The sequence below is a fragment of the Ranitomeya imitator genome, chromosome 2, assembly GCF_032444005.1.
Source record: "Ranitomeya imitator isolate aRanImi1 chromosome 2, aRanImi1.pri, whole genome shotgun sequence".
Taxonomy (NCBI): domain Eukaryota; kingdom Metazoa; phylum Chordata; class Amphibia; order Anura; family Dendrobatidae; genus Ranitomeya; species Ranitomeya imitator.
Genome location: NC_091283.1, coordinates 715,266,243 through 715,291,256, shown reverse-complemented (window position 1 = coordinate 715,291,256; position 25,014 = coordinate 715,266,243). Strand labels below are relative to the sequence as shown.

At 41.9% G+C, this 25,014-nt stretch overlaps 1 protein-coding gene across 2 annotated transcripts in view; it reads right to left on the bottom strand.

The window, feature by feature from the left end:
• CDHR1 (cadherin related family member 1) overlaps positions 1 to 25,014 on the bottom strand; it is a 298,449-nt gene that overhangs the window by 91,463 nt on the left and 181,972 nt on the right. For both annotated transcript variants that reach the window (XM_069753136.1, XM_069753137.1), the window contains exon 15: positions 1,132 to 1,360. In XM_069753136.1, the coding sequence (XP_069609237.1) occupies positions 1,132 to 1,360 (229 nt within the window). The remainder of the gene's footprint in view (positions 1 to 1,131; positions 1,361 to 25,014) is intronic.

Here is a 25,014-nt window from a genome sequence, read left to right as displayed (position 1 = left end):
CCAACAGTGTCACCAGAAAAGCACCCCCACACCATCACACCTCCTCCTCCATGCTTCACCGTGGCAACCAGGCATGTAGAGTCCATCCGTTCACCTTTTCTGCGTCGCACAAAGACACGGTGGTTGGAACCAAAGATTTCAAATTTGGATTCATCAGACCAAAGCACAGATTTCCACTGGTCTAATGTCCATTCCTTGTGTTCTTTAGCCCAAACAAGTCTCTTCTGCTTGTTGCCTGTCCTTAGCAGTGGTTTCCTAGCAGCTACTTTACCATGAAGGCCTGCTGCACAAAGTCTCCTCTTAACAGTTGTTGTAGAGATGTGTCTGCTGCTAGAACTCTGTGTGACATTGACCTGGTGGCACACCTGTGAATTAAAAACCAGTCCCGGTGACTACCTCTTGAAGCTCATTAAGAGAATACCAAGAGTGTGCAAAGCAGTCATCAAAGCAAAAGGTGGCTACTTTGAAGAACCTAGAATATAAGACATAAATTACAGTTGTTTCACACTTTTTTGTTAAGTATATAATTCCACATGTGTTAATTCATAGTTTTGATGCCTTCAGTGTGAATGTACAATTTTCATATTCATGAAAATACAGAAAAATCTTTAAATGAGGTGTGTCCAAACTTTTGGTCTGTACTGTATATGTATATTGTTTTTTGATAATTACTTAAAGTTTATTATTATATGTAAATTATTTATCCCGTATATGCATTTTTATATGACCAATGTTTTAACTATCACTAACACTAATTAACACTATTATATTGATTTCATAGGCATTGTTTGCAGTTGTACATTTTTGATGCCTAAGCCTGCACACATACAAATGTGATGCTAGCCCAATACTATTTTCTCCTCCAACACAGAGATTGTACAGAAAGAGTCGAGGAAGCAGAGCTAGCTCTGTAGTTTTTAAACTTCTTTTTTTCAGTGAAAATCCTGAATAAAAATACTATATCCTCCAGCTCAGAGCCACCACCTCTGCACATTGTCCTAGGCATTGAACAGATAGAGTAGAAATGGCTTTGTCAAACAAGAGACAATGCAATGCCATGCAGTAGCATTCTTTATGAATAAGAGTTACACAACACCCAAAACTAGGGCAGTTCTATAAAAAAATGCTTACCTCTATTTTTACTGGGCTGCCAATAACCATAGTCCTTTCTTGAATATTCTCATTAAACTCTGGGCAATGGTCGTTAATGTCTAAAACAGTAACAAAGACTTCAGCTAAGCTATATTTTCCTTCCGTGTCTTCAGCTTTGACATAAAAGTTATACTTTGAGTTTTCCTCAGCATCCAGGATGGCCCAAGGTTGGGTGTAAATAATTCCAGTTGAAGGATGAATAAGAAAGCTGCAGGACAAAATATAGACTATTTATTTAATCTGTCAATTGTGATTTCTAGAAGTAATGTAAATCTAATATAGCAATTTATCAGCATTGTTTTGATCAGGCAGAGACAACATACTTTAGAAGTATGTAGCGGTAATATCTGACTGCGTTCGAGCATAACTAAGAATTTTTCTACAATAATAGCATATTATATCAACTCATCATCACTAGTGATGAGCGAATATACTCGTTACTCGAGATTTCTCGAGAATGCTCGGGGGTCCTCCAAGTATTTTTTAGTGCTCGGAAATTTAGTTTTTTATTGCCGCAGCTGAATGTTTTACATCTATTAGCCAGCATAAGTACATGTGGGGGTTGCCTGGTTGATAGGGAATCCCCACATGTAATCAAGCTGGCTAACAGATGTAAATCATTCAGCTGCAGCCCTAAAAACTAAAACTCTGAACACTAAATTATACCCGGAGGACAGGCTTGAGAAATCTCGAGTAACGAGTATATTCGCTCATCACTAATCAGCACATTTCAGAACTTTTTTCTGTAAAATGGACCTGGAAATTCTTTTAAAGAAAAAAATCTTTGGTAAGGTCGTTCTTTTACGCCAGGATTTAATTTGTGGCTGATTTGATTATCATTTAAGGAGTTCTCCAGGCCATATAACATAATAGTGATAGAGTATAACATTGGGAATCCTAAGAGTGTGTAGGAATAAAGCAATAAGAAAAGCAGGACAGAAAGCTATTATTACACATCCTTCCACATACCATGTACAGGACACAGCTAGCATGTGGTAAAATGTGTACCAATAGCTTTCTCTTCTACTTCTCTTATTGTTTCATTCATACACATTCTATCTGATTTAATCCAGGAACCATGGGGTGTGGAGGACGCCATGTGTGTAAGCAATGGATACGAGTCGGTTCTCATAAATTACTTGTGGAGTTTATTCACAAGGAAAACATGGAATATGCTCTGAGTAAACCGGACAGCATAAAGCTTTGTTCTCATGAAGGTAAGACCTCTTACATTTCTGACTGTGCTTAACCCCTTCATGACCGGGGGATTTTTCGTTTTTCCGTGTTCGTTTTTCGCTCCCCTCCTTCCCAGAGCCATAACTTTTTTATTTTTCTGTCAATTTGGCCATGTGAGGGCTTATTTTTTGCGGGACGAGTTGTACTTTTGAACGACATCATTGGTTTTAGCATGTCGTGTACTAGAAAACGGGAAAAAAATTCCAAGTGCGGTGAAATTGCAAAAAAAGTGCAATCCCACATTGGTTTTTTGTTTGGCTTTTTTGCTAGGTTCACTAAATGCTAAAAATGACCTGCCATTATGATTCTCCAGGTCATTACGAGTTCATAGACACCAAACATGACTAGGTTATTTTATATCTAAGTGGTGAAAAAAAATTCCAAACTTTGCTAAAATAAAAAAAAAAAAATTGCGCCATTTTCCGATACTCGTAGCGTCTCCATTTTTCGTGATCTGGGGTTGGTTGAGGGCTTATTTTTTGCGTGCCGAGATGACGTTTTTAATGATAGCATTTCGGTGCAGATACGTTCTTTTGATCGCCCGTTATTGCATTTTAATGCAATGTCGCGGCGACCAAAAAAACGTAATTCTGGCGTTTCGAGTTTTTTTCCCGCTACGCTGTTTAGCGATCAGGTTAATACTTTTTTTTATTTGATAGATCGGGCAATTCTGAGCGCGGCGATACCAAATATGCGTAGATTTGATATTTTTTTTATTGATTTATTTTGATTGGGGCGAAAGGGGGGTGATTTAAACTTTTATGTTTTTTTTATTTTTTTCACATTTTTTTAAACTTTTTTTTTTAACTTTTGCCATGCTTCAATAGCCTCCATGGGAGGCTAGAAGCAGGCACAGCACGATCGGCTCTGCTACATAGCAGCGATCTGCTGATCGCTGCTATGTAGCAGAATTGCACGTGTGCTGTGAGCGCCGACCACAGGGTGGCGCTCACAGCGACGGGCAATCAGTAACCATAGAGGTCTCAAGGACCTCTATGGCTACAATGGAGACGCATCGCCGACCCCCGGCCATGTGACGGGGGTCGGCGATGACGTCATTTCCGGCCGCCCGGCCGGAAGCGGTAGTTAAATGCCGCTGTCTGCGTTTGACAGCGGCATTTAACTAGTTAATAGGTGCGGGCAGATCGCGATTCTGCCCGCGCCTATTACGGGCACATGTCAGCTGTTCAAAACAGCTGACATGTCCCGGCTTTGGTGCGGGCTCACCGCGGAGCCCTGCATCAAAGCAGGGGAGCCGGCATCGGACGGTATAGTACGTCCGATGCCGGTAAGGGGTTAAAGACATGCTGATGGACTGTCCACGATAAGTGGAGAAGGATGATCAAAAGCCTATCACATCTGGTTAATTAAGAAGGGGGAGCAATGTGATGACACAATATTTAATCTTAACCCCTTCAAGTCGCGGCTCTTTTTCGTTTTTGCGTTTTCATTTTTCACTTCCCTCCTTCCCAGAGCCATAACTTTTTTATTTTTCCGTCAATATGGTCATGTGAGGGCTTATTTTTTGCGGGACAAGATGTACTTTTGAACAACACCATTGGTTTTACCATGTCTTTTACTAGAAAACGGGAGAAAAATTCCAAGTGCGGTGAAATTGCAAAAAAAAGTGCAATCCCACACTTTTTTTTGTTTGACTTTTATGCTAGGTTCATTAAATGCTAAAACTAACCTGCCATTGTGATTCTCTAGTTCATTACGAGTTCATAGACATCTAACATGTCTAGGTTATTTTTTATCCAAATGGTGAAAAAAATTCAAAACTTTGCTTAAAAAAAAAAAAAAAAAAAAGTGCCGTTTTCCGATACCCGAAGCGTCTCTATTTTTCGTGATCTGGGGTCGGGTGAGGGCTTATTTTTTGTGTGCCGAGCTGACGTTTTTAATGATACCATTCTTTTGATCGCCCGTTATTGCATTTTAATGCAATGTCATGGCGACAAAAAAAAACGTAATTCTGGCGTTTCGGATTTTTTTCCTCGCTACGCTGTTTAGCTATCAGGTTAATGCTTTTTTTATTGATAGATCAGGCTAATCTGAATGCGGCTATACCAAATACGTGTAGGTTTTTTGTTTTTTTTTAATTGTTTTATTTAGGATGGGGTAAAAGGGGGGTGATTTAAACTTTTATATTTTTTATATTTTTTCATATTTTTAAAAACATTTTTTTTTTACTTGTGCCATGCTTCAATAGCCTCCATGGGAGGCTAGAAGCTGGCATAGCCTGATCGGCTCTGCTTCAGATCGCTGCTGTGTAGCTGAAATGCAGGTGTGCTGTGAGCGCCGACCACAGGGGGTGCTCACAGCAGGCCGGCATCAGTAACCATAGAGGTCTCAAGGACCTCTATGGTTACCATCCTGAATGCATCGCCGACCCCCGATCATGTGACGGGGGTCGGCGATGACATCATTTCCGGCCGCCCGGCTGGAAGCGCCGGTTAAATGCCGCTGTCTGCGATTTCACCCGCCGCTATTGCGCGCACATGTCAGCTGTACAAAACAGCTGGCATGTCGCGACTTTGATGTGGGCTCACCGCCGGAGCCCACATCAAAGGGGGTGACACGGCATGCGCAGTAATAGTACGGCGCATGTCGTGAAAGGGTTTAATTATCTAGGCGTATGTTTCAGTTGGTCAAGAACCATAGACTTTTGTCATATGAGTCTTAAACCTTGATTTTTGATGTTTTTTAATGGCTGTCTCTTATATCAGCTCCTACAGCTTAATGTCTGTTATCTTTTAGGCCGCCGTCACACTTGCGAGTTTTACGGACGTATGAGTGCAGAAAATACGTCCGTAAAACTCGCAAAACAAACGGCACAATTATTCTCTATGCCCCTGCTTCTATCAGCCGTATTTTACTGATCCGCATTATACGGCTTTCTACGGCCGTAGAAAATCGCAGCATGCTGCGTTTGTCACCGTACTGCGCAAGAAATACGCCAATGAAAGTCTATGGAAGCCTGAAAAATACGGATCACACACGGACCAGCAGTGTGACTTGCGAGAAATACGCAGCGGTGTTACAGAGAAAAGCCGGTAATTCATTGCGGTGTACAGTAAAATCACACTGACAGCTTACAGAAGAATAGGTAGAATAAATGAGTACACATAGAATAGGTATATATATATATATATATGTCAGTGAGACACATATATGTATATATATTAATATTTCTTCCAGCGCGAAATAGCTTTAAAGCCGGTAATTCAATTACCGGCTTTAGCTCTCTCCTTCCTAAACCCGACATGATATGAGACATGGTTTACATACAGTAAACCATCTCATATCCCCCTTTTTTTGCATATTCCACACTACTAATGTTAGTAGTGTATATATGCAAAATTTGGCCGTTCTATCTACTAAATTAAAGGGTTAAATGGCGGAAAAAATTGGCGTGGGCTCCCGCGCAATTTTCTCCGCCAGAGTAGTAAAGCCAGTGACTGAGGGCAGATATTAATAGCCTGGAGAGGGTCCACTGTTATTGCCCCCCCTGGCTAAAAACACCTGCCCCCAGCCACCCCAGAAAAGGCACATCTGGAAGATGCGCCTATTCTGGCACTTGGCCACTCTCTTCCCATTCCCGTGTAGCGGTGGGATATGGGGTAATGAAGGGTTAATGCCACCTTGCTATTGTAAGGTGACATTAAGCCAAATTAATAATGGAGAGGCGTCAATTATCACACCTATCCATTATTAATCCAATACTAGTAAAGGGTTAAAAAAAATACACAAACACATTATTAAAAACTATTCTAATGAAATAAAAACAAAGGTTGTTGTAATATTTTATTCAACGCCCAATCCAATCACTGAAGACCCTCGTTCTGTAACAAAAAAAACATAATAAACCAACAATATCCATACCTTCCGCAGATCTGTAAAGTCCAACGATGTAAATCCATCTGAAGGGGTTAAAATATTTTGCAGCCACGAGCTTTGCTAATGCAACATTTTTCGTGGCTGCAAAACCCTGGGGAATGAAGGTAAAGTAGGTCATTGACCTATATTTACCTGCATTTGCGGTGAGGCGCCCTCTGCTGGTTGTCCTCATATGAACTCGAGCCTGGGAGCTTTCTAGGAAAATTCCCATGATCTAGGGACAGCCAGCAGAGAGCGCCTCACCGCAAATGAAGGTAAATATAGGTCATTGACCTACATTACCTTCATTCCCCGGGGTTTTGCAGCCACGAACAATGTTGCATTAGCAAAGCTCGTGGCTGCAAAATATTTTAACCCCTTCAGATAGATTTACATCGTTGGACTTTACAGATCTGCGGAAGGTATGGATATTGTTGGTTTATTATGTTTTTTTTTGTTACAGAACGAGGGTCTTCAGTGATTGGATTGGGCGTTGAATAAAATATTACAACAACCTTTGTTTTTATTTCATTAAAATAATTTTTAATAATGTGTTTGTGTATTTTTTTAACCCTTTACTAGTATTGGATTAATAATGGATAGGTGTCATAATTGACGCCTCTCCATTATTAATTTGGCTTAATGTCACCTTACAATAGCAAGGTGGCATTAACCCTTCATTACCCCATATCCCACCGCTACACGGGAATGGGAAGAGAGTGGTCAAGTGTCAGAATAGGCACATCTTCCAGATGTGCCTTTTCTGGGGTGGCTGGGGGCAGGTGTTTTTAGCCAGGGTGGGGCCAATAACCATGGACCCTCTCCAGGCTATTAATATCTGCCCTCAGTCACTGGCTTTACTACTCTGGCGGAGAAAATTGCGCGGGAGCCCACGCCAATTTTTTTCCGCCATTTAACCCTTTAATTTAGTAGATAGAACGGCCAAATTTTGCATATATACAGTCATGGCCAGAAGTTTTGAGAATTACACCAAAATTATATTTTCACATGATCTGCTGCCCTCTGGTTTTTATTAGTGTTTGTCTGATGTTTATATCACATACAGAAATATAATTGCAATCATATTATGAGTACCACTAGGTTATATTGGCAGTTAGAATGAGTTAATGCAGCAAGTCAATATTTGCAGTGTTGACCCTTCTTCTTCAAGACCTCTGCAGTTCTCCCTGGCATGCTCTCAATCAACTTCTGGACCAAATCCTGACTGATAGCAGTCCATTCTTGCATAATCAATGCTTGCATTTTGCCAGAATTTGTTGTTTTTTGTTTGTCCACCCGTCTCTTGATGATTGACCACAAGTTCTCAATGGGATTAAGATCTGGGGAGTTTCCAGGCCATGGACCCAAAATCTCTATGTTTTGTTCCATTAGCCATTTAGTTATCACCTTTGCTTTATGGCAAGGTGCTCCATCATGCTGGAAAAGGCATTGTTGGGCGCCAAACTGCTCTTGGACGGTTGGGAGAAGTTGCTCTTGGAGGACATTCTGGTACCATTCTTTATTCATGGCTGTGTTTTAGGCAAGACTGTGAGTGAGCCGATTCCCTTGGCTGAGAAGCAACCCCACACATGAATGGTTTCAGGATGCTTTACAGTTGGCATGAGACAAGACTGGTGGTAGTGCTCACCTCTTCTTCTCCGAATAAGCTGTTTTCCAGATGTCCCAAACAATCGAAAAGGGGATTCATCAGAGAAAATGACTTTGCCCCAGTCCTCAGCAGTCCACTCCCTGTACCTTTTGCAGAATATCAGTCGGTCCCTGATGTTTTTTCTGGAGAGAAGTGGCTTCTTTGCTGCCCTCCTTGAAACCAGGCCTTGCTCAAAGAGTCTCCGCCTCACAGTGCGTGCAAAAGCACTCACATCAGCCTGCTGCCATTCCTGAGCAAGCTCGGCACTGCTGGTAGTCCGATCCCGCAGCTGAAACAGTTTTAAGATACGGTCCTGGCGCTTGCTGGTCTTTCTTGGGCGCCCTGGAGCCTTTTTGACAACAATGGAAGCTCTCTCCTTGAAGTTCTTGATGATGCGATAGATTGTTGACTGAGGTGCAATCTTTGTAGCTGCGATACTCTTCCCTGTTAGGCCATTTTTGTGCAGTGCAATGATGGCTGCACGTGTTTCTTTAGAGATGACCATGGTTAACTGAAGAGAAACAATGATACCAAGCACCAGCTTCCTTTTAAAGTGTCCAGTGATGTCATTCTTACTTAATCATGACTGATTGATCGCCAGCCCTGTCCTCATCAACACCCACACCTGTGTTAATGGATCAATCACTAAAACGATGTTAGCTGCTCCTTTTAAGGCAGGACTGCAATGATGTTGAAATGTGTTTTGGGGGTTAAAGTTCATTTTCTGGGCAAATATTGACTTTGCAAGTACAGTAATTGCTGTTAAGCTGATCACTCTGACTTTCAGGAGTATATGCAAATTGCCATTAGAAAAAATGAAGCAGTAGACTTTGGAAAAATTAATATTTGTCTCATTCTCAAAACTTTTGGCCATGACTGTACACTACTAACATTAGTAGTGTGGAATATGCAAAAAAAAGGGGGATATGACATGGTTTACTGTATGTAAACCATGTCTCAAATCATGTCGGGTTTAGGAAGGAGATAGCAAAAGCCGGTAATTGAATTACCGGCTTTAAAGCTATCTCGCGCTGGAAGAAATATTAATATATATATGTGTCTACTGACATATATATATATATATATATATATATATATATATAGACAGTATATATATATATATATATATATTTTTTTTTTTTTTGGTGACACATGGATCCCTTCTATAGCGGTATGTTGGTTTTGCAAGCCTGCGAGAAAAACACGCAGTACGGATGCCATACGGATTACATACGGAGGATGCCATGCGCAAAAAACGCTGACGCACCCTGCCTACGGAGGAGCTACGGACCACTATTTTGGGGACTTTTCAGTGTATTACGGCCGTAATATACGGACCGTATTGTTTTACGCTGTGTGTGACGCCGGCCTTAAAGACAGGGATGCAGGGTCATTGAACAATTGACATTTGATAATAAGTTAATTAACCTTTGTGTGGGACTTTGTGGTATGTTGACTTTGAAAACAGAGAATGGAAAACTATGTAAGTTGATAAAATACTCAAACAATGAGAGTTAAACTCATCCCAACACTCCCCTGACCTCCAAGTGATGATCTGAAACACAAATGTTGGTATAGAAAAGGATTTCTATTATTCGGCAAGGAGAACTAAAGACTAGGGTTGAGCGAAACGGATCGGACAAATTCAAATATCGCCGACTTTCGGCAAAGTAGGGTTTCATGAAACCCAACCCGATCCTAGTGTGGGATCGGCCATGAGGTCAGCGATCTGCGCGCAAAAGTTGCATTTCGTATGACGCATTCAGCGCCATTTTTCAGCCAATGAAGGAGGAGGAGTGTGGGCAGCGTGATGACATAGGTCTTGGTCCCCATCATCTTAGAGAAGGGCATGACAGTGATTGGCTTGCTTTCTGCGGCGTCACAGGGGCTATAAAGGGGCATGCACGCCGACCGCCATCTTACTTCTGCCGATTGTAGCATAGGGAGAGGTTGCTGCAGCTTCATCAGAAGAAGGGATATAGTTAGGGAGGGAAGATTAACCCCCAAACTGCTTGAGCTGTAGCGATCTCCACTGTCCAATACCACCTTTTCTTTGCAGGGACAATGGAGGCTATATTTTTGTGCATCATCTCTGTAGCTTATTAGGCTGCCTTATAAGGCTCCCTGATAGCTGCATTGCTGTTTGCACGCTGCTGTGCAAACCAACTGTTCTTTTAAAAGCAAAAATCCTGTTGCTCCTTTCTGCACAGTTATCTTGTTTATTTGACCACACTTTTGTGTGCAGCAGTCCTTTTTATTGCTGCCATACTTTTCCTGAGATCATTGTAGGGAAATTGCAATTGTACTACAGCCCTTGTATTTTTTCATATATCTTCCAGCCACTTTCTGCCACTTACCTTGTGTTGTTTTATACACTGGGCCTGAGTATTGGTTAAGTCTCCCCCCAAAAAAGTGAGATTCAAATTCTAACAAAGTGAATATACTTCAGTCCTGTTAGTTTGTCGTATGTCAGCCAGCCACTTTCTGCCACTTAGATTGCATTGTTATATACACTGGGCCTGAATTTTGGTTCAGTCTCCTCAAAAAAAGGGAGATTCAAATTATCATAAAGTGGGTATACTTCAGTCCTGTTAGTTTGTCGTATATCAGCCAGCCACTTTCTGCCACTTAGATTGCGTTGTTTTATACACTGGGCCTGAGTTTTGGTTCAGTCTCCCCCAAAAAAGTGAGATTCAAATTCTCACAAAGTGGATATACTTCAGTCCTGTTAGTTTGTCGTATGTCAGCCAGCCACTCTCTGCCACTTAGGCCGGCTTCACACTTGCGAGTTTTACGGACGTAAGAGCGCAGAAACTACGTCCGTAAAACTCGCAAAAAATACGGCACAATTATTCTCTATGCCTCTGCTCCTATCTGCCGTATTTTACTGATCAGTATTATACGGCTTTCTACGGCCGTACAAAATCGCAGCATGCTGCGTTTGTCACCGTACTGCGCAAGAAATACGCCAATGAAAGTCTATGGAAGCGTGAAAAATACGGATTACACACGGACAAGCAGTGTGACTTGCGAGAAATACGCAGCGCTGTTAGAGAGAAAAGCCGGCAATTCAGTGCGGTGTACAGAAATATCACACTGACAGCTTACAGTAGAATAGGTAGAATTAATGTCTACACATAGAATAGGTATATATATATATATATGTCAGTGAGACACATATATGTATATATATTAATATTTTTTCCAGCGCTATACAGCTTGAAAGCCGGTAATTCAATTACCGGCTTTTTCTTTCTCCTTCCTAAAACCCGACATGATTTGAGACATGGTTTACATACAGTAAACCATGTCTTCTCTCCATTTTTTTTGCAGATTCCACACTACTAATGTCAGTAGTGTGTATCTGCAAAATTTGGCCGTTCTAGCTCTTAAAATAAAGGGTTAAATGGCGGAAAAAATTGGCGTGGGCTCCCGCGTAATTTTCTCCGCCAGAGTAGTAAAGCCAGTGACTGAGGGCAGATATTAATAGCCTGGAGAGGGTCCATGGTTATTGGCCCCCCCCTGGCTAAAAATATCTGCCCCCAGCCACCCCAGAAAAGGCACATCTGGAAGATGCGCCTATTCTGGCACTTGGCCACTCTCTTCCCATTCCCGTGTAGCGGTGGGATATGGGGTAATGAAGGGTTAATGCCACCTTGCTATTGTAAGGTGACATTAAACCTAATTAATAATGGAGAGGCGTCAATTTTGACACCTATCCATTATTAATCCAATTGTAGTAAAGGGTTAAATAAAAGACAAACACAATATTTAAAATTATTTTAATGAAATAAAAACAATGGTTGTTGGAGTATTTTATTCTACGCCCAATCCAGTCACTGAAGACCCTCGTTCTGTGAAAGAAAAAACATAATAAACCAACAATATACTTACCCTCCGCAGATCTGTAACGTCCAACGATGTAAATCCTTCTGAAGGGGTTAAAACAGTTTGCAGCAAGGAGCTTTGCTAATGCAATGCTACTCCTCGCTGCAAAACCCCGGAGAATGAGTCTAAATATAGATCAATGAGCTATATTTAGCTTCATTTGCGGTGAGGCGCCCTCTGCTGGCTGTTCATAGATTGTGGGAACTTACCTAGAAAGCTCCCAGGCTTTCTAGGTAATTTCCCACGATCTATGAACAGCCAGCAGAGGGCGCCTCACCGCAAATGAAGCTAAATATAGCTCATTGATCTATATTTAGACTCATTCTCCGGGGTTTTGCAGCGAGGAGTAGCATTGCATTAGCAAAGCTCCTTGCTGCAAACTGTTTTAACCCCTTCAGAAGGATTTACATCGTTGGACGTTACAGATCTGCGGAGGGTAAGTATATTGTTGGTTTATTATGTTTTTTCTTTCACAGAACGAGGGTCTTCAGTGACTGGATTGGGCGTAGAATAAAATACTCCAACAACCATTGTTTTTATTTCATTAAAATAATTTTAAATATTGTGTTTGTCTTTTATTTAACCCTTTACTACAATTGGATTAATAATGGATAGGTGTCAAAATTGACGCCTCTCCATTATTAATTAGGCTTAATGTCACCTTACAATAGCAAGGTGGCATTAACCCTTCATTACCCCATATCCCACCGCTACACGGGAATGGGAAGAGAGTGGCCAAGTGCCAGAATAGGCACATCTTCCAGATGTGCCTGTTCTGGGGTGGCTGGGGGCAGGTGTTTTTAGCCAGGGGGGGGCCAATAACCATGGACCCTCTCCAGGCTATTAATATCTGCCCTCAGTCACTGGCTTTACTACTCTGGCGGAGAAAATTGCGCGGGAGCCCATACCAATTTTTTCCGCCATTTAACCCTTTATTTTAAGAGCTAGAACGGCCAAATTTTGCAGATACACACTACTGACATTAGTAGTGTGGAATCTGCAAAAAAAATGGAGAGAAGACATGGTTTACTGTATGTAAACCATGTCTCAAATCATGTCGGGTTTTAGGAAGGAGAAAGAAAAAGCCGGTAATTGAATTACCGGCTTTCAAGCTGTATAGCGCTGGAATAAATATTAATATATATACATATATGTGTCTACTGACATATATATATATATATATATATATATATATATAGACAGTATATATATATATTTTTTTTTTTTTTCTTTTTGGGACACATGGATCATTTCTATAGCGGTATGTCGGTTTTGCAAGCCTGCGAGAAAACCACGCAGTACGGATGCCATACGGATTACATACGGAGGATGCCATGCGCAAAAAACGCTGACACACCCTGCCTACGGAGGAGCTACGGACCACTATTTTCGGGACATTTCAGCGTATTACGGCCGTAATATACGGACCGTATTTTCATACGCTGAGTGTGAAGCCGGCCTTAGATTGCGTTGTTATATACACTGGGCCTGAGTTTTGGTTCAGTCTCCCAAAAAAAGGGGAGATTCAAATTATCACAAAGTGGATATACTTCAGTCCTGTTAGTTTGTCGTATATCAGCCAGCCACTTTCTGCCACTTACATTGTGTTGTTTTATGCACAGGGCCTGAGTTTTGGTTCAGTCTCCCCTCAAAAAAAGTGAGATTCATATTCTCACAAAGTGGATATACTTCAGTCCTGTTAGTTTGTCGTATATCAGCCAGCCACTTTCTGCCACTTACATTTTGTTGTTTTATGCACAGGGCCTGAGTTTTGGTTCAGTCTCCCCCCCCCCCCAAAAAAAAAAGTGAGATTCAAATTCTCACAAAGTGGATATACTTCAGTCCTGTTAGTTTGTCATATATCAGCCAGCCACTTTCTGCCACTTACATTGTGTTGTTTTATGCACAGAGCCTGAGTTTTCATTCAGTCTCCCAAAAAAAGGGAGATTTAAATTCTCAACAAGTTTATATACACCTTCTACCTTGTTTTACAGTACCACGTGTGGCTACCCAGAATGTTGATGATCTAACCTTCATTAAAATGAACCAATCATGGATTTTGAATTATTTTGCCCCACCTTCCCCTGCTGACACGTAGCTTGCCTGAAAAATGTCTTGCTTTTGGCCTCCTCTTACTGAAGTCTCCAATTTCTCGATTTGCAGCTGCTGAATGTCCACCATAGGCCATTTTTATACCTCCCTAAATGGACTGATTCCCCCCACAGGGCCGTGGTCACCACCTGGCGCAAGCACCCGTGCGAGTGCATCTTGCCTGGACAGGTGAGTGGGCCCACTCTTGGGCGACGGCACTGGCACAGGGTCCCTCATAGTACAATGAAGTGTCTCTGACAGTGGTGGTACACAACCAATGTCAGACACACCGTCGTAATATGAGGGGCCCTGTGCCAGTACCGCCGCCCATGAGAGTGTTCCCCCCAGCTCGAACAGTGCTCTACCACTTGCAATACTTACCTCGCCCTGCTCCACCACTGTTTAGTCTGTGCTGTTAAATCCTTCAATGGCACTGCCAACACAAATTTGTTGAAATGATAGATGATAGTTAAAATATACAGGGGCCCGGACCCCATTTAGACCATCCCTGTACCTAGCTATGCCACCTGTTTATTTATGAACAAATTTTTTGGCAGACATTTAGCACACTTTATTATTTGGGCCTACTAACTGTGTCTGCCACTCATTACAGTTGTCCTCCTTGTCCGCCACTGAACAAAGCAATGCCACCTGTTTAGTCCTGTTACCAATTTTAAACTGCATTTAGCCTACTTTATTATTTGGGCCTACTAACTGTGTCTGCCACTCATTACAGTTGTCCTCCACTGAACAAAGCAATGCCACCTGTTTAGTACTGTTACCAATTTTGAACTGCATTTAGCCTACTTTATTATTTGGGCCTACTAACTGTGTCTGCCACTCATTACAGTTGTCCTCCTCCACTGAACAAACCAATGCCGCCTGTGTACTCCTGCTACCAATTTTGAACTGCATTTAGCCTACTTACTTATTTGGGCATAGTAACTGTGTCAGCCACTCCTTACATTTGTCCTCCACTGAGCAAAGCAATGCCGCCTGTGTACTCCTGTTACCAATTTTGAACTGCATTTAGCCTACTTTTTTATTTTATGCCTACTAAGTCTGTTTGCGCCACTCTTTACAGTTGTCCTCCTCCACTGAGCAAAGCAATGCCGCCTGTGTACTCCTGTTACCAATTTTGAACTGCATTTAGCCTACTTTTTTATTTTAGGCCTACTAAGTCTGTCTGCGCCACTCATTACAGTTGTCTTCCTCCACTAAACAAAGCAATGCCGCCTGTGTACTCCTGTTACTAATTTATTACTGCATTTAGCCTACTTTTTTATTTTGGGCCTACTAAGTCTGTCTGCACCACTCAATACAGTTGTCCTCCACTGAACAAAGCAATGCCGCCTTTGTACTCCTGTTACCAATTTTGAACTGCTTTTAGCCTACTTTTTTATTTTGGGCCTATATCTGTGTTTCCTCCTCATCCTGCCCATTGCCCAGCCACTGCTAGATGAGTCTGTACATTGACCCAGACCACTACATTCCCCTTGCACTTTACACAGCCAGAATCTGACCCTGCTGAAAGTCAGGTTCCCTTTGCCGCATACTATACCACCTTACACGGGGACAAAAAGGAAGGTGCAGATGAAAGTGCAGGTTCCTTCATCAGGTGGGGGGCATCCTCGTTGGCACTGGCACAGGGCCCCTCACAGTACACAAAAGTGTCTTTGGCAGTGGGAGGCGCCACCCGCCGTCAAACACACCGCCGTACTATGAGGGGCCCTGTGCCAGTGCCAACTAGTGGGCCCCCCTGCTTGCTCAGGATCACAGCACTTGCAAAGTTGAAATACTTACCGCTCCCTGCTCCACCACCGTGACGTATTCCGCATTTCCTGGGCCCACGAAAATCTTGAGCTAGCCCTACGCCCCCACAACTTTAGCTAAATGACCCCCTGTTTTCAATGCCTAACTATTATTATAAAGTAAATTAAGATTGACAAGCTTCAGTAATACAAATTGATGTTTTTGGCATTAAATGGGCACTGTAGGTGTTTTCCTGTCCTCCACTCACTGCCGACTTTGATTCCCCATTGACTTGCATTGGGTTTCGTGTTTCAGTCGGCCCCCGACTTTTCGCAATAATCAGCTGATTTCACCCGACCCGACTTTTGACAAAGTTGGGTTTCGCGAAACCCGACTCGATCCTAAAAAGTAAAAGTCGCTCAACTCTAGTGATGACTTTTATTAGACTGACTGTCATTTGCACCGACCATTTAGGAAAATCCGAGAAAAATGTCATTTGCATAATAATTTGGAACATGGTGTATATATTTATCTATTTTATATGTATTTACTGTATGTAATCCATCTCTTCTATCCTTTCGGTTCCCGCAGTGATTTTACAGAAGCTGGTAGATGAATTACCATCTTTTCTTCTTTTCTGCTATCTTTCTGTGCAATATAAATACATATATATATATATATATATGTATATATATATATAGACATATAGATATATAGACATATAGATATATAGACATATATACAGTTTGGGCCAGAAATATTTGGACAGTGACACAAGTTTTGTTATTTTAGCTGTTTACAAAAACATGTTCAGAAATACAATTATACAGTTAGGGCCAGAAATATTTGGACAGTGACACAATTTTCGCGAGTTGGGCTCTGCATGCCACCACATTGGATTTGAAATGAAACCTCTACAACAGAATTCAAGTGCAGATTGTAACGTTTAATTTGAAGGGTTGAACAAAAATATCTGATAGAAAATGTAGGAATTGTACACATTTCTTTACAAACACTCCACATTTTAGGAGGTCAAAAGTAATTGGACAAATAAACATAACCCAAACAAAATATTTTTATTTTCAATATTTTGTTGCAAATCCTTTGGAGGCAATCACTGCCTTAAGTCTGGAACCCATGGACATCACCAAACGCTGGGTTTCCTCCTTCTTAATGCTTTGCCAGGCCTTTACAGCCGCAGCCTTCAGGTCTTGCTTGTTTGTGGGTCTTTCCGTCTTAAGTCTGGATTTGAGCAAGTGAAATGCATGCTCAATTGGGTTTAGATCTGGAGATTGACTTGGCCATTGCAGAATGTTCCACTTTTTGGCACTCATGAACTCCTGGGTAGCTTTGGCTGCATGCTTGGGGTCATTGTCCATCTGTACTATGAAGCGCCGTCCAATCAACTTTGCAGCATTTGGCTGAATCTGGGCTGAAAGTATATCCCGGTACACTTCAGAATTCATCCGGCTACTCTTGTCTGCTCTTATGTCATCAATAAACACAAGTGACCCAGTGCCATTGAAAGCCATGTATGCCCATGCCATCACGTTGCCTCCACCATGTTTTACAGAGGATGTGGTGTGCCTTGGATCATGTGCCGTTCCCTTTCTTCTCCAAACTTTTTTCTTCCCATCATTCTGGTACAGGTTGATCTTTGTCTCATCTATCCATAGAATACTTTTCCAGAACTGAGCTGGCTTCTTGAGGTGTTTTTCTGCAAATTTAACTCTGGCCTGTCTATTTTTGTTATTGATGAATGGTTTGCATCTAGATGTGAACCCTTTGTATTTACTGTCATGGAGTTTTCTCTTTACTGTTGACTTAGAGACAGATACACCTACTTCACTGAGAGTGTTCTGGACTTCAGTTGATGTTGTGAACGGGTTCTTCTTCACCAAATTAAGTATGCGGCGATCATCCACCACTGTTGTCATCCGTGGACGCCCAGGCCTTTTTGAGTTCCCAAGCTCACCAGTCAATTCCTTTTTTCTCAGAATGTACCCAACTGTTGATTTTGCTACTCCAAGCATGTCTGCTATCTCTCTGATGGATTTTTTCTTTTTTTTCAGCCTCAGGATGTTCTGCTTCACCTCAATTGAGAGTTCCTTTGACCGCATGTTGTCTGCTCACAGCAACAGCTTCCAAATGCAAAACCACACACCTGGAATCCACCCCTGACCTTTTAACTACTTCATTGATTACAGGTTAACGAGGGAGACGCCTTCAGAGTTAATTGCAGCCCTTAGAGTCCATTGTCCAATTACTTTTGGTCCCTTGAAAAAGGGGACGCTATGCATTACAGAGCTATGATTCCTAAACCCTTTCTCCGATTTGGATGTGGAAACTATCATATTGCAGCTGGGAGTGTGCACTTTCAGCCCATATTATATATATATAATTGTATTTCTGAACATGTTTTTGTAAACAGCTAAAATAACAAAACTTGTGTCACTGTCCAAATATTTCTGGCCCTAACTGTATATATAATATGGGCTGAAAGTGCACACTCCCAGCTGCAATATGATAGTTTCTACATCCAAATCGGAGAAAGGGTTTAGGAATCATAGCTCTGTAATGCATAGCGTCCTCTTTTTCAAGGGACCAAAAGTAATTGGACAATGGACTCTAAGGGCTGCAATTAACTCTGAAGGCGTCTACCTCGTTAACCTGTAATCAATGAAGTAGTTAAAAGGTCAGGTGTGGATTCCAGGTGTGTGGTTTTGCATTTGGAAGCTGTTGCTGTGAGCAGGCAACATGCGGTCAAAGGAACTCTCAATTGAGGTGAAGCAGAACATCCTGAGGCTGAAGAAAAAGAAAAAAACCATCAGAGAGATAGCAGACATGCTTGGAGTAGCAAAATCAACAGTTGGGTACATTCTGAGAAAAAAGGAATTGACTGGTGAGCTTGGGAACTCAAAAAGGCCTGGGCGTCCACGGATGACAACAATGGTGGATGATCGCCGCATACTTAATTTGGTGAAGAAGAACCCGTTCACAACATCAACTGAAGTCCAGAACACTCTCAGTGAAGTAGGTGTATCTGTCTCTAAGTCAACAGTATAGAGAAGACTCCATGACAGTAAATACAAAGGGTTCACATCTAGATGCAAACCATTCATCAATAACAAAAATAGACAGGCCAGAGTTAAATTTGCAGAAAAACACCTCAAGAAGCCAGCTCAGTTCTGGAAAAGTATTCTATGGACAGATGAGACAAAGATCAACCTGTACCAGAATGATGGGAAGAAAAAAGTTTGGAGAAGAAAGGGAACGGCACATGATCCAAGGCACATCACATCCTCTGTAAAACATGGTGGAGGCAACGTGATGGCATGGGCATGCATGGCTTTCAATGGCACTGGGTCACTTGTGTTTATTGATGACATAAGAGCAGACAAGAGTAGCCGGATGAATTCTGAAGTGTACCGGGATATACTTTCAGCCCAGATTCAGCCAAATGCTGCAAAGTTGATTGGACGGCGCTTCATAGTACAGATGGACAATGACCCCAAGCATACAGCCAAAGCTACCCAGGAGTTCATGAGTGCCAAAAAGTGGAACATTCTGCAATGGCCAAGTCAATCTCCAGATCTAAACCCAATTGAGCATGCATTTCACTTGCTCAAATCCAGACTTAAGACGGAAAGACCCACAAACAAGCAAGACCTGAAGGCTGCGGCTGTAAAGGCCTGGCAAAGCATTAAGAAGGAGGAAACCCAGCGTTTGGTGATGTCCATGGGTTCCAGACTTAAGGCAGTGATTGCCTCCAAAGGATTTGCAACAAAATATTGAAAATAAAAATATTTTGTTTGGGTTATGTTTATTTGTCCAATTACTTTTGACCTCCTAAAATGTGGAGTGTTTGTAAAGAAATGTGTACAATTCCTACATTTTTTATCAGATATTTTTGTTCAACCCTTCAAATTAAACGTTACAATCTGCACTTGAATTCTGTTGTAGAGGTTTCATTTCAAATCCAATGTGGCGGCATGCAGAGCCCAAATCGCGAAAATTGTGTCACTGTCCAAATATTTCTGGCCCTAACTGTATATATATATATATATATATATATATATACTAGCTGAAGACCCCGGCGTTGCCTGGGCATAGTAAATATCTGTGGTTAGTTATAGCACCTCACTTCTCTTATTTTCCCATAACGCCTCTCATTTTCCCCCTCACATCTCTCATTTTCTCCTTTACACCTCTCATTTTCCCCCTCACTCCTCTTATTTTCCCCCTTACTCCTATCATGCCCCCCTAACACTTGTCATTTCGACCTCACATGTGTCATTTTCTGATCACTCCACTATTTTCCCTCACTCCTCTCATTTTGCACTCACACCTTTTCATTTTCACCTCACACCCCTCATTTTCACCTCACACATCTCATTTTCCCCTCAGTATATACATGTTTGTCATCTCTCTTATATATAGTATACACCTGTATGCCATCTCCTGTATATAGTATATACCTGTATGTCATCTCCTCCTGTATATTGTATATACCTATGTGTCATCTCCTCCTGTATATAGTATATACCTGTATGTCATCTCTTCTGTATATACTATATACCTGTATGTCATCTCCTCCTATATATAGTATATACCTGTATGTCATCTCCTGTATATAGTATATACCTGTATGTCATCTCCCCTGTATATATTATATACTTGCTGTATGTCATCTCCTCTTCTATATAACTATGTCATCTCCTCTTTTATATAGTATATACCTGTATGTCATCTCCTCCTATATATAGTATATACGTGTGTCATCTCCTCCTGTATATAGTATCTATCTGTAAGTCATCTTCTCCTGTATATAGTATATACCTGTGTGTCATCTGCTCCTGTATATAGTATATTTCTGTGTGTCATCTCCTCTTGTATATAGTATGTACCTGTATGTCATCTCCTCCTGTATATAGTATATACCTGTGTGTCATCTCCTGTATATACCTGTGTGTCATCTCCTGTATATAGTATATACGTGTGTCATCTCCCCTGTATATAGTAAATACCTGTGTGTCATCTCCTTCTTTATATAGTATATACCTGTGTGTCATCTCCTCCTGTATATAGTATATATCTGTGTGTCATCTCCTCCTGTATATAGTATGTACCTGTATGTCATCTCCTCCTGTATATAGTATATGCCTGTGTGTCATCTCCTCCTGTATATAGTATATACCTGTGTGTCATCTCTCCTGTATATAGTATATATCTGTGTGTCATCTCCCCTGTATATACACTGCGTGCAGAATTATTAGGCAAGTTGTTTTTTGGATCACATGATACTTTTTATACATGTTGTCCTACTCCAGGCTGTTCAGGCTTGAGAGCCATCTACAAATTAAGTAAATCAGGTGATGTGCATCTCTGTAATGAGGAGGGGTGTTGTCTAATGACATCAAAACCCTATATAAGGTGTGCTTAATTATTAGGCAACTTCCTTTCCATTGGCAAAATGGGTCAGAAGAGAGATTTGATGGGCCAGAGGCTGGATCAGTAAAGGGTAGAGAGCTCCACTCCAACTCAGATGCCAGCAAGGTGGAGGTGGGCTGGTATCATCAAAGATGAACTTGTGGGACCTTTTCGGGTTGAGGATGGAGTGAAGCTCAACTCCCAGACTTACTGCCAGTTTCTGGAAGACTTCTTCAAGCAGTGGTACAGGAAGAAGTCGGTATCGTCCAATAAAACATGATTTTCATGCAGGACAATGCTCCTCAGATGCCTCCAACTACTCCACAGCGTGGCTGGCCAGTAAAGGTCTCAAATAAGAAAAAATAATGACATGGCCCCCTTGTTCACCTGATCTGAAACCCTTAGAGAACCTGTGGGGGAGGGAAAACAGTACACCTCTTGGAACAGTGTCTGGGAGGCTGTGGTGGCTGCTGCACGCAATGTTGATCGTAAACAGATCAAGCAACTGACAGAATCTATGGATGGAAGGCTGCTGAGTGTCATCATAAAGAAAGGTGGCTATATTGGTCACTAGTTTTTTGGAGTTTTGTTTTTGTATGTTAGAAATCTTTATTTCTAAATTTTGTGTTGTTATATTCGTTTACCTGGTGAAAATAAACAAGTGAGATGGGAATATATTTGGTTTTTATTAAGTTGCCTAATAATTCTGAACAGTAATAGTTACCTGCACAAATAGATATCCTCCTAAGATAGCCAACTCTAAAAAAAACCCACTCCAAGTTCCAAAAATATTAAGCTTTGATATTTACGAGTCTTTTGGGTTGATTGAGAACATATTTGATGATCAATAATAAAAATAATCCTCTAAAATACAACTTGCCTAATAATTCTGCACGCAGTGCAGTATATATCGGTGTGTCATCTCCTCCTGTATTAGACCGCATTCACACGTTATTTGCTCAGTATTTTTACCTCAGTATTTGTAAGCTAAATTGGCAGCCTGATAAATCCCCAGCCAACAGGAAGCCCTCCCCCAGGCAGTACATACAGTATTAGCGCACACATACACATAATAGACAGGTCATGTGACTGACAGCTGCCGTATTTCCTATATGGTACATTTGTTGCTCTTGTAGTTTGTCTGCTTATTAATCAGATTTTTATTTTTGAAGGATAATACCAGACTTGTGTGTGTTTTAGGGCGAGTTTCATGTGTCAAGTTGTGTGTGTTGAGTTGCATGTGGCGACATGCATGTAGCGACTTTTGTGAGATGAGTTTTGTGTGGCGACATGCGTGTAGCAACTTTTTGTGTGTCGAGTTGCATGTGACAGGTTAGTGTAGCAAGTTGTGTGCAGCAAGTTTTGCGCGTGGCGAGTTTTATGTTTGGTGCGTTTTGAGTATGTGCAAGTTTTGTGTGAGGCAACTTTTGCATGTGTTGCAACTTTTGTGCATGTGGCAATTTTTCCGCGTGTGCAAGTTTTGCGTGCGGCGTGTTTTCCATGAGGTGAGTTTTGCACGTGTGGCGAGTTTTGCGTGAGCCTAGTTTTGCATGTGGTGAGTTTTGCGCATGGCAAGTTTTGAGCGGCGACTTTTGTGTTTCGACTTTTATGTGGCGAGGTTGGTGTATGTGTGGTGAAATGTGTGCTGAGGGTGGTATATGTGTTCAAGCACGTGGTAGTGTGTGGCGCATTTTGTGTGTGTGTTCATATCCCTGTGTGTGGTGAGTATCCCATGTCGGGGCCCCACCTTAGCAACTGTATAGTATATACACTTTGGCGCCATCGCTCTCACTCTTTAAGTCCCCCTTGTTCACATCTGGCAGCTGTTAATTTGCCTCCAACACTTTTCCTTTCACTTTTTCCCATTATGTAGATATGGGGAAAATTGTTTAGTGAATTGGAACGCGCGGGGTTAAAATTTTGCCTCACAACATAGCCTATGACGCTCTCGGGGTCCAGACTTGTGACTGTGCAAAATTTTGTGGCTGTAGCTGCGATGGTGCAGATGCCTATCCCGGATATACACACATACACACACACACATTCAGCTTCAGAAGTAACAAGGAACAGGAAAACAGACAGATGTCTGTAGAAAAGCCGCGGAGACACCATCACGTGTTTCTCAACGCAAGTGTGGAGTAGGAAACTGGCTATTAGGAGCAGTGCTCCCATCTCTTATGGGAAATATGCAAATGCATGTAGAAAAGCCGCGGAGACACCATCACGTGTTTCTCAACACAAGCAATAAATAGCTAGGTCTTTCACTGGGAAGGAACAACCATGGGAAGGGCAGCATCCAAAAAGGAAAACCACCTATGCCAAAACATGGTATCCATCCACAGACAGCTGTTTCGGGGTATTTGCCCCTCATCAGTGTGGAGTAGGAAACTGGCTATTAGGAGTAGTGCCTAGTAAAAGGACTATAAACATAAGGATGAATGACCTCGGGAAGATCAAAACATCCAACACCGCAGAGACACCATCACGTGTTTCTCAACACAGTGATCCAGAACACTGCTTCCATCTCTTATGGGAAATACGCAAATGAATGTAGAAAAGCCACGGAGACACCATCACGTGTTTCTCAACGCAAGCAATAAATAGCCAGGTCTTTCACCGGGAAGGAACAACCACGGGAAGGGCAGCATCCAAAAAGGAAAACCACCTATGCCAAAACATGGTATCCATCCACAGACAGCTGTTTCAGGGTATTTGCCCCTCATCAGTGTGGAATAGGAAACTGGCTATTAGGAGCAGTGACTAGTAAAAGGACTATAAACATAAGGATGAATGACCTCAGGGAGACCAAAACACCCAACACCGCGGAGACACCATCACGTGTTTCTCAATGCAGTGATCCTGAACAACATTTTTTCCTTTTTGGATGCTGCCCTTCCTGTGGTTGTTCCTTCCCGGTGAAAGACCTGGTGTCAGTACTCCGGGTTTTCCAAGTCACCTTGTGAATAATTTTGCCCTTTGTTAAGATGGAGTTTGCTGTTTTTGTCTGCCCTACTTCCTGTTTGTTTGCTTAAAACCCGGGTCAGGTGTCAGCCTCTTTGCTGAAGTATTCTGCTTCCGTTTACCCTTCAGCTCAGCTGCTTGTTCTACTGTGCTTCTACCCGTGGCTCTGGACATTCTCTGCCTATGTAAGTTACACTCTCAGTCTGTTGGCTTTGGACTTAACCCTTGGTTCACTCCTCCTGGTAAGAACTCTGTTTTGGAACTGTGTTTTTGGAACTTAGTTGCTGGACAGTGTTGTGCTGCTTAATCCTTCATTTACTCCCCCCGGTGGGAGCTACTGGAAATTACACAAGTATAATACTTTATGTGAACTTGTTCTGGACTTACCCGTGTTTATGCCACAACTGAGATCAACTTGAGAACTTGTTTCTGGACTTACCCGTGTTCATGCCACACCTAGGATTAACCTGAGGACTTGTTCTGGACTTCCCTGTTTTTACTACATACCTGGATTTGACTCTTTCTGCACCAACAGTGTTTTGGATCTGCACCACGTCACCCGTCACACTCACCTTGCCAATGACTCTGCTCTAAGAACTCTTCTGATTTTCTGTATATGGTTAAGGGACTTGTTTTATTGCGGGTTATCAGTACATTGTTTTGAGTGTTATTGCTGTGGTACAAATACACTATTTGCACTAAAGAAACCCGTCTCTGTCTGTTCATTGCCCCGTGCTACCAGAATCCTAGAGTTCCTACAATAGTATTACAGGATACTCCAGCCTAAAAAGGATTCTGCTGGGGCAATGACAAAGACACGGGTAGATACTGGCTTGGGCAAATCTTATGGTTGAAAGTCGCAATGTCCGTCTAAATAATTTTGATGATTTTCTGGCAGCTATGGTGCAAAAGTTTGATGATCCCAACCGCCGTGCCTCCGCTGAAAAATCATTGCTTTCCTTACGCCAGGGGAAACGTTC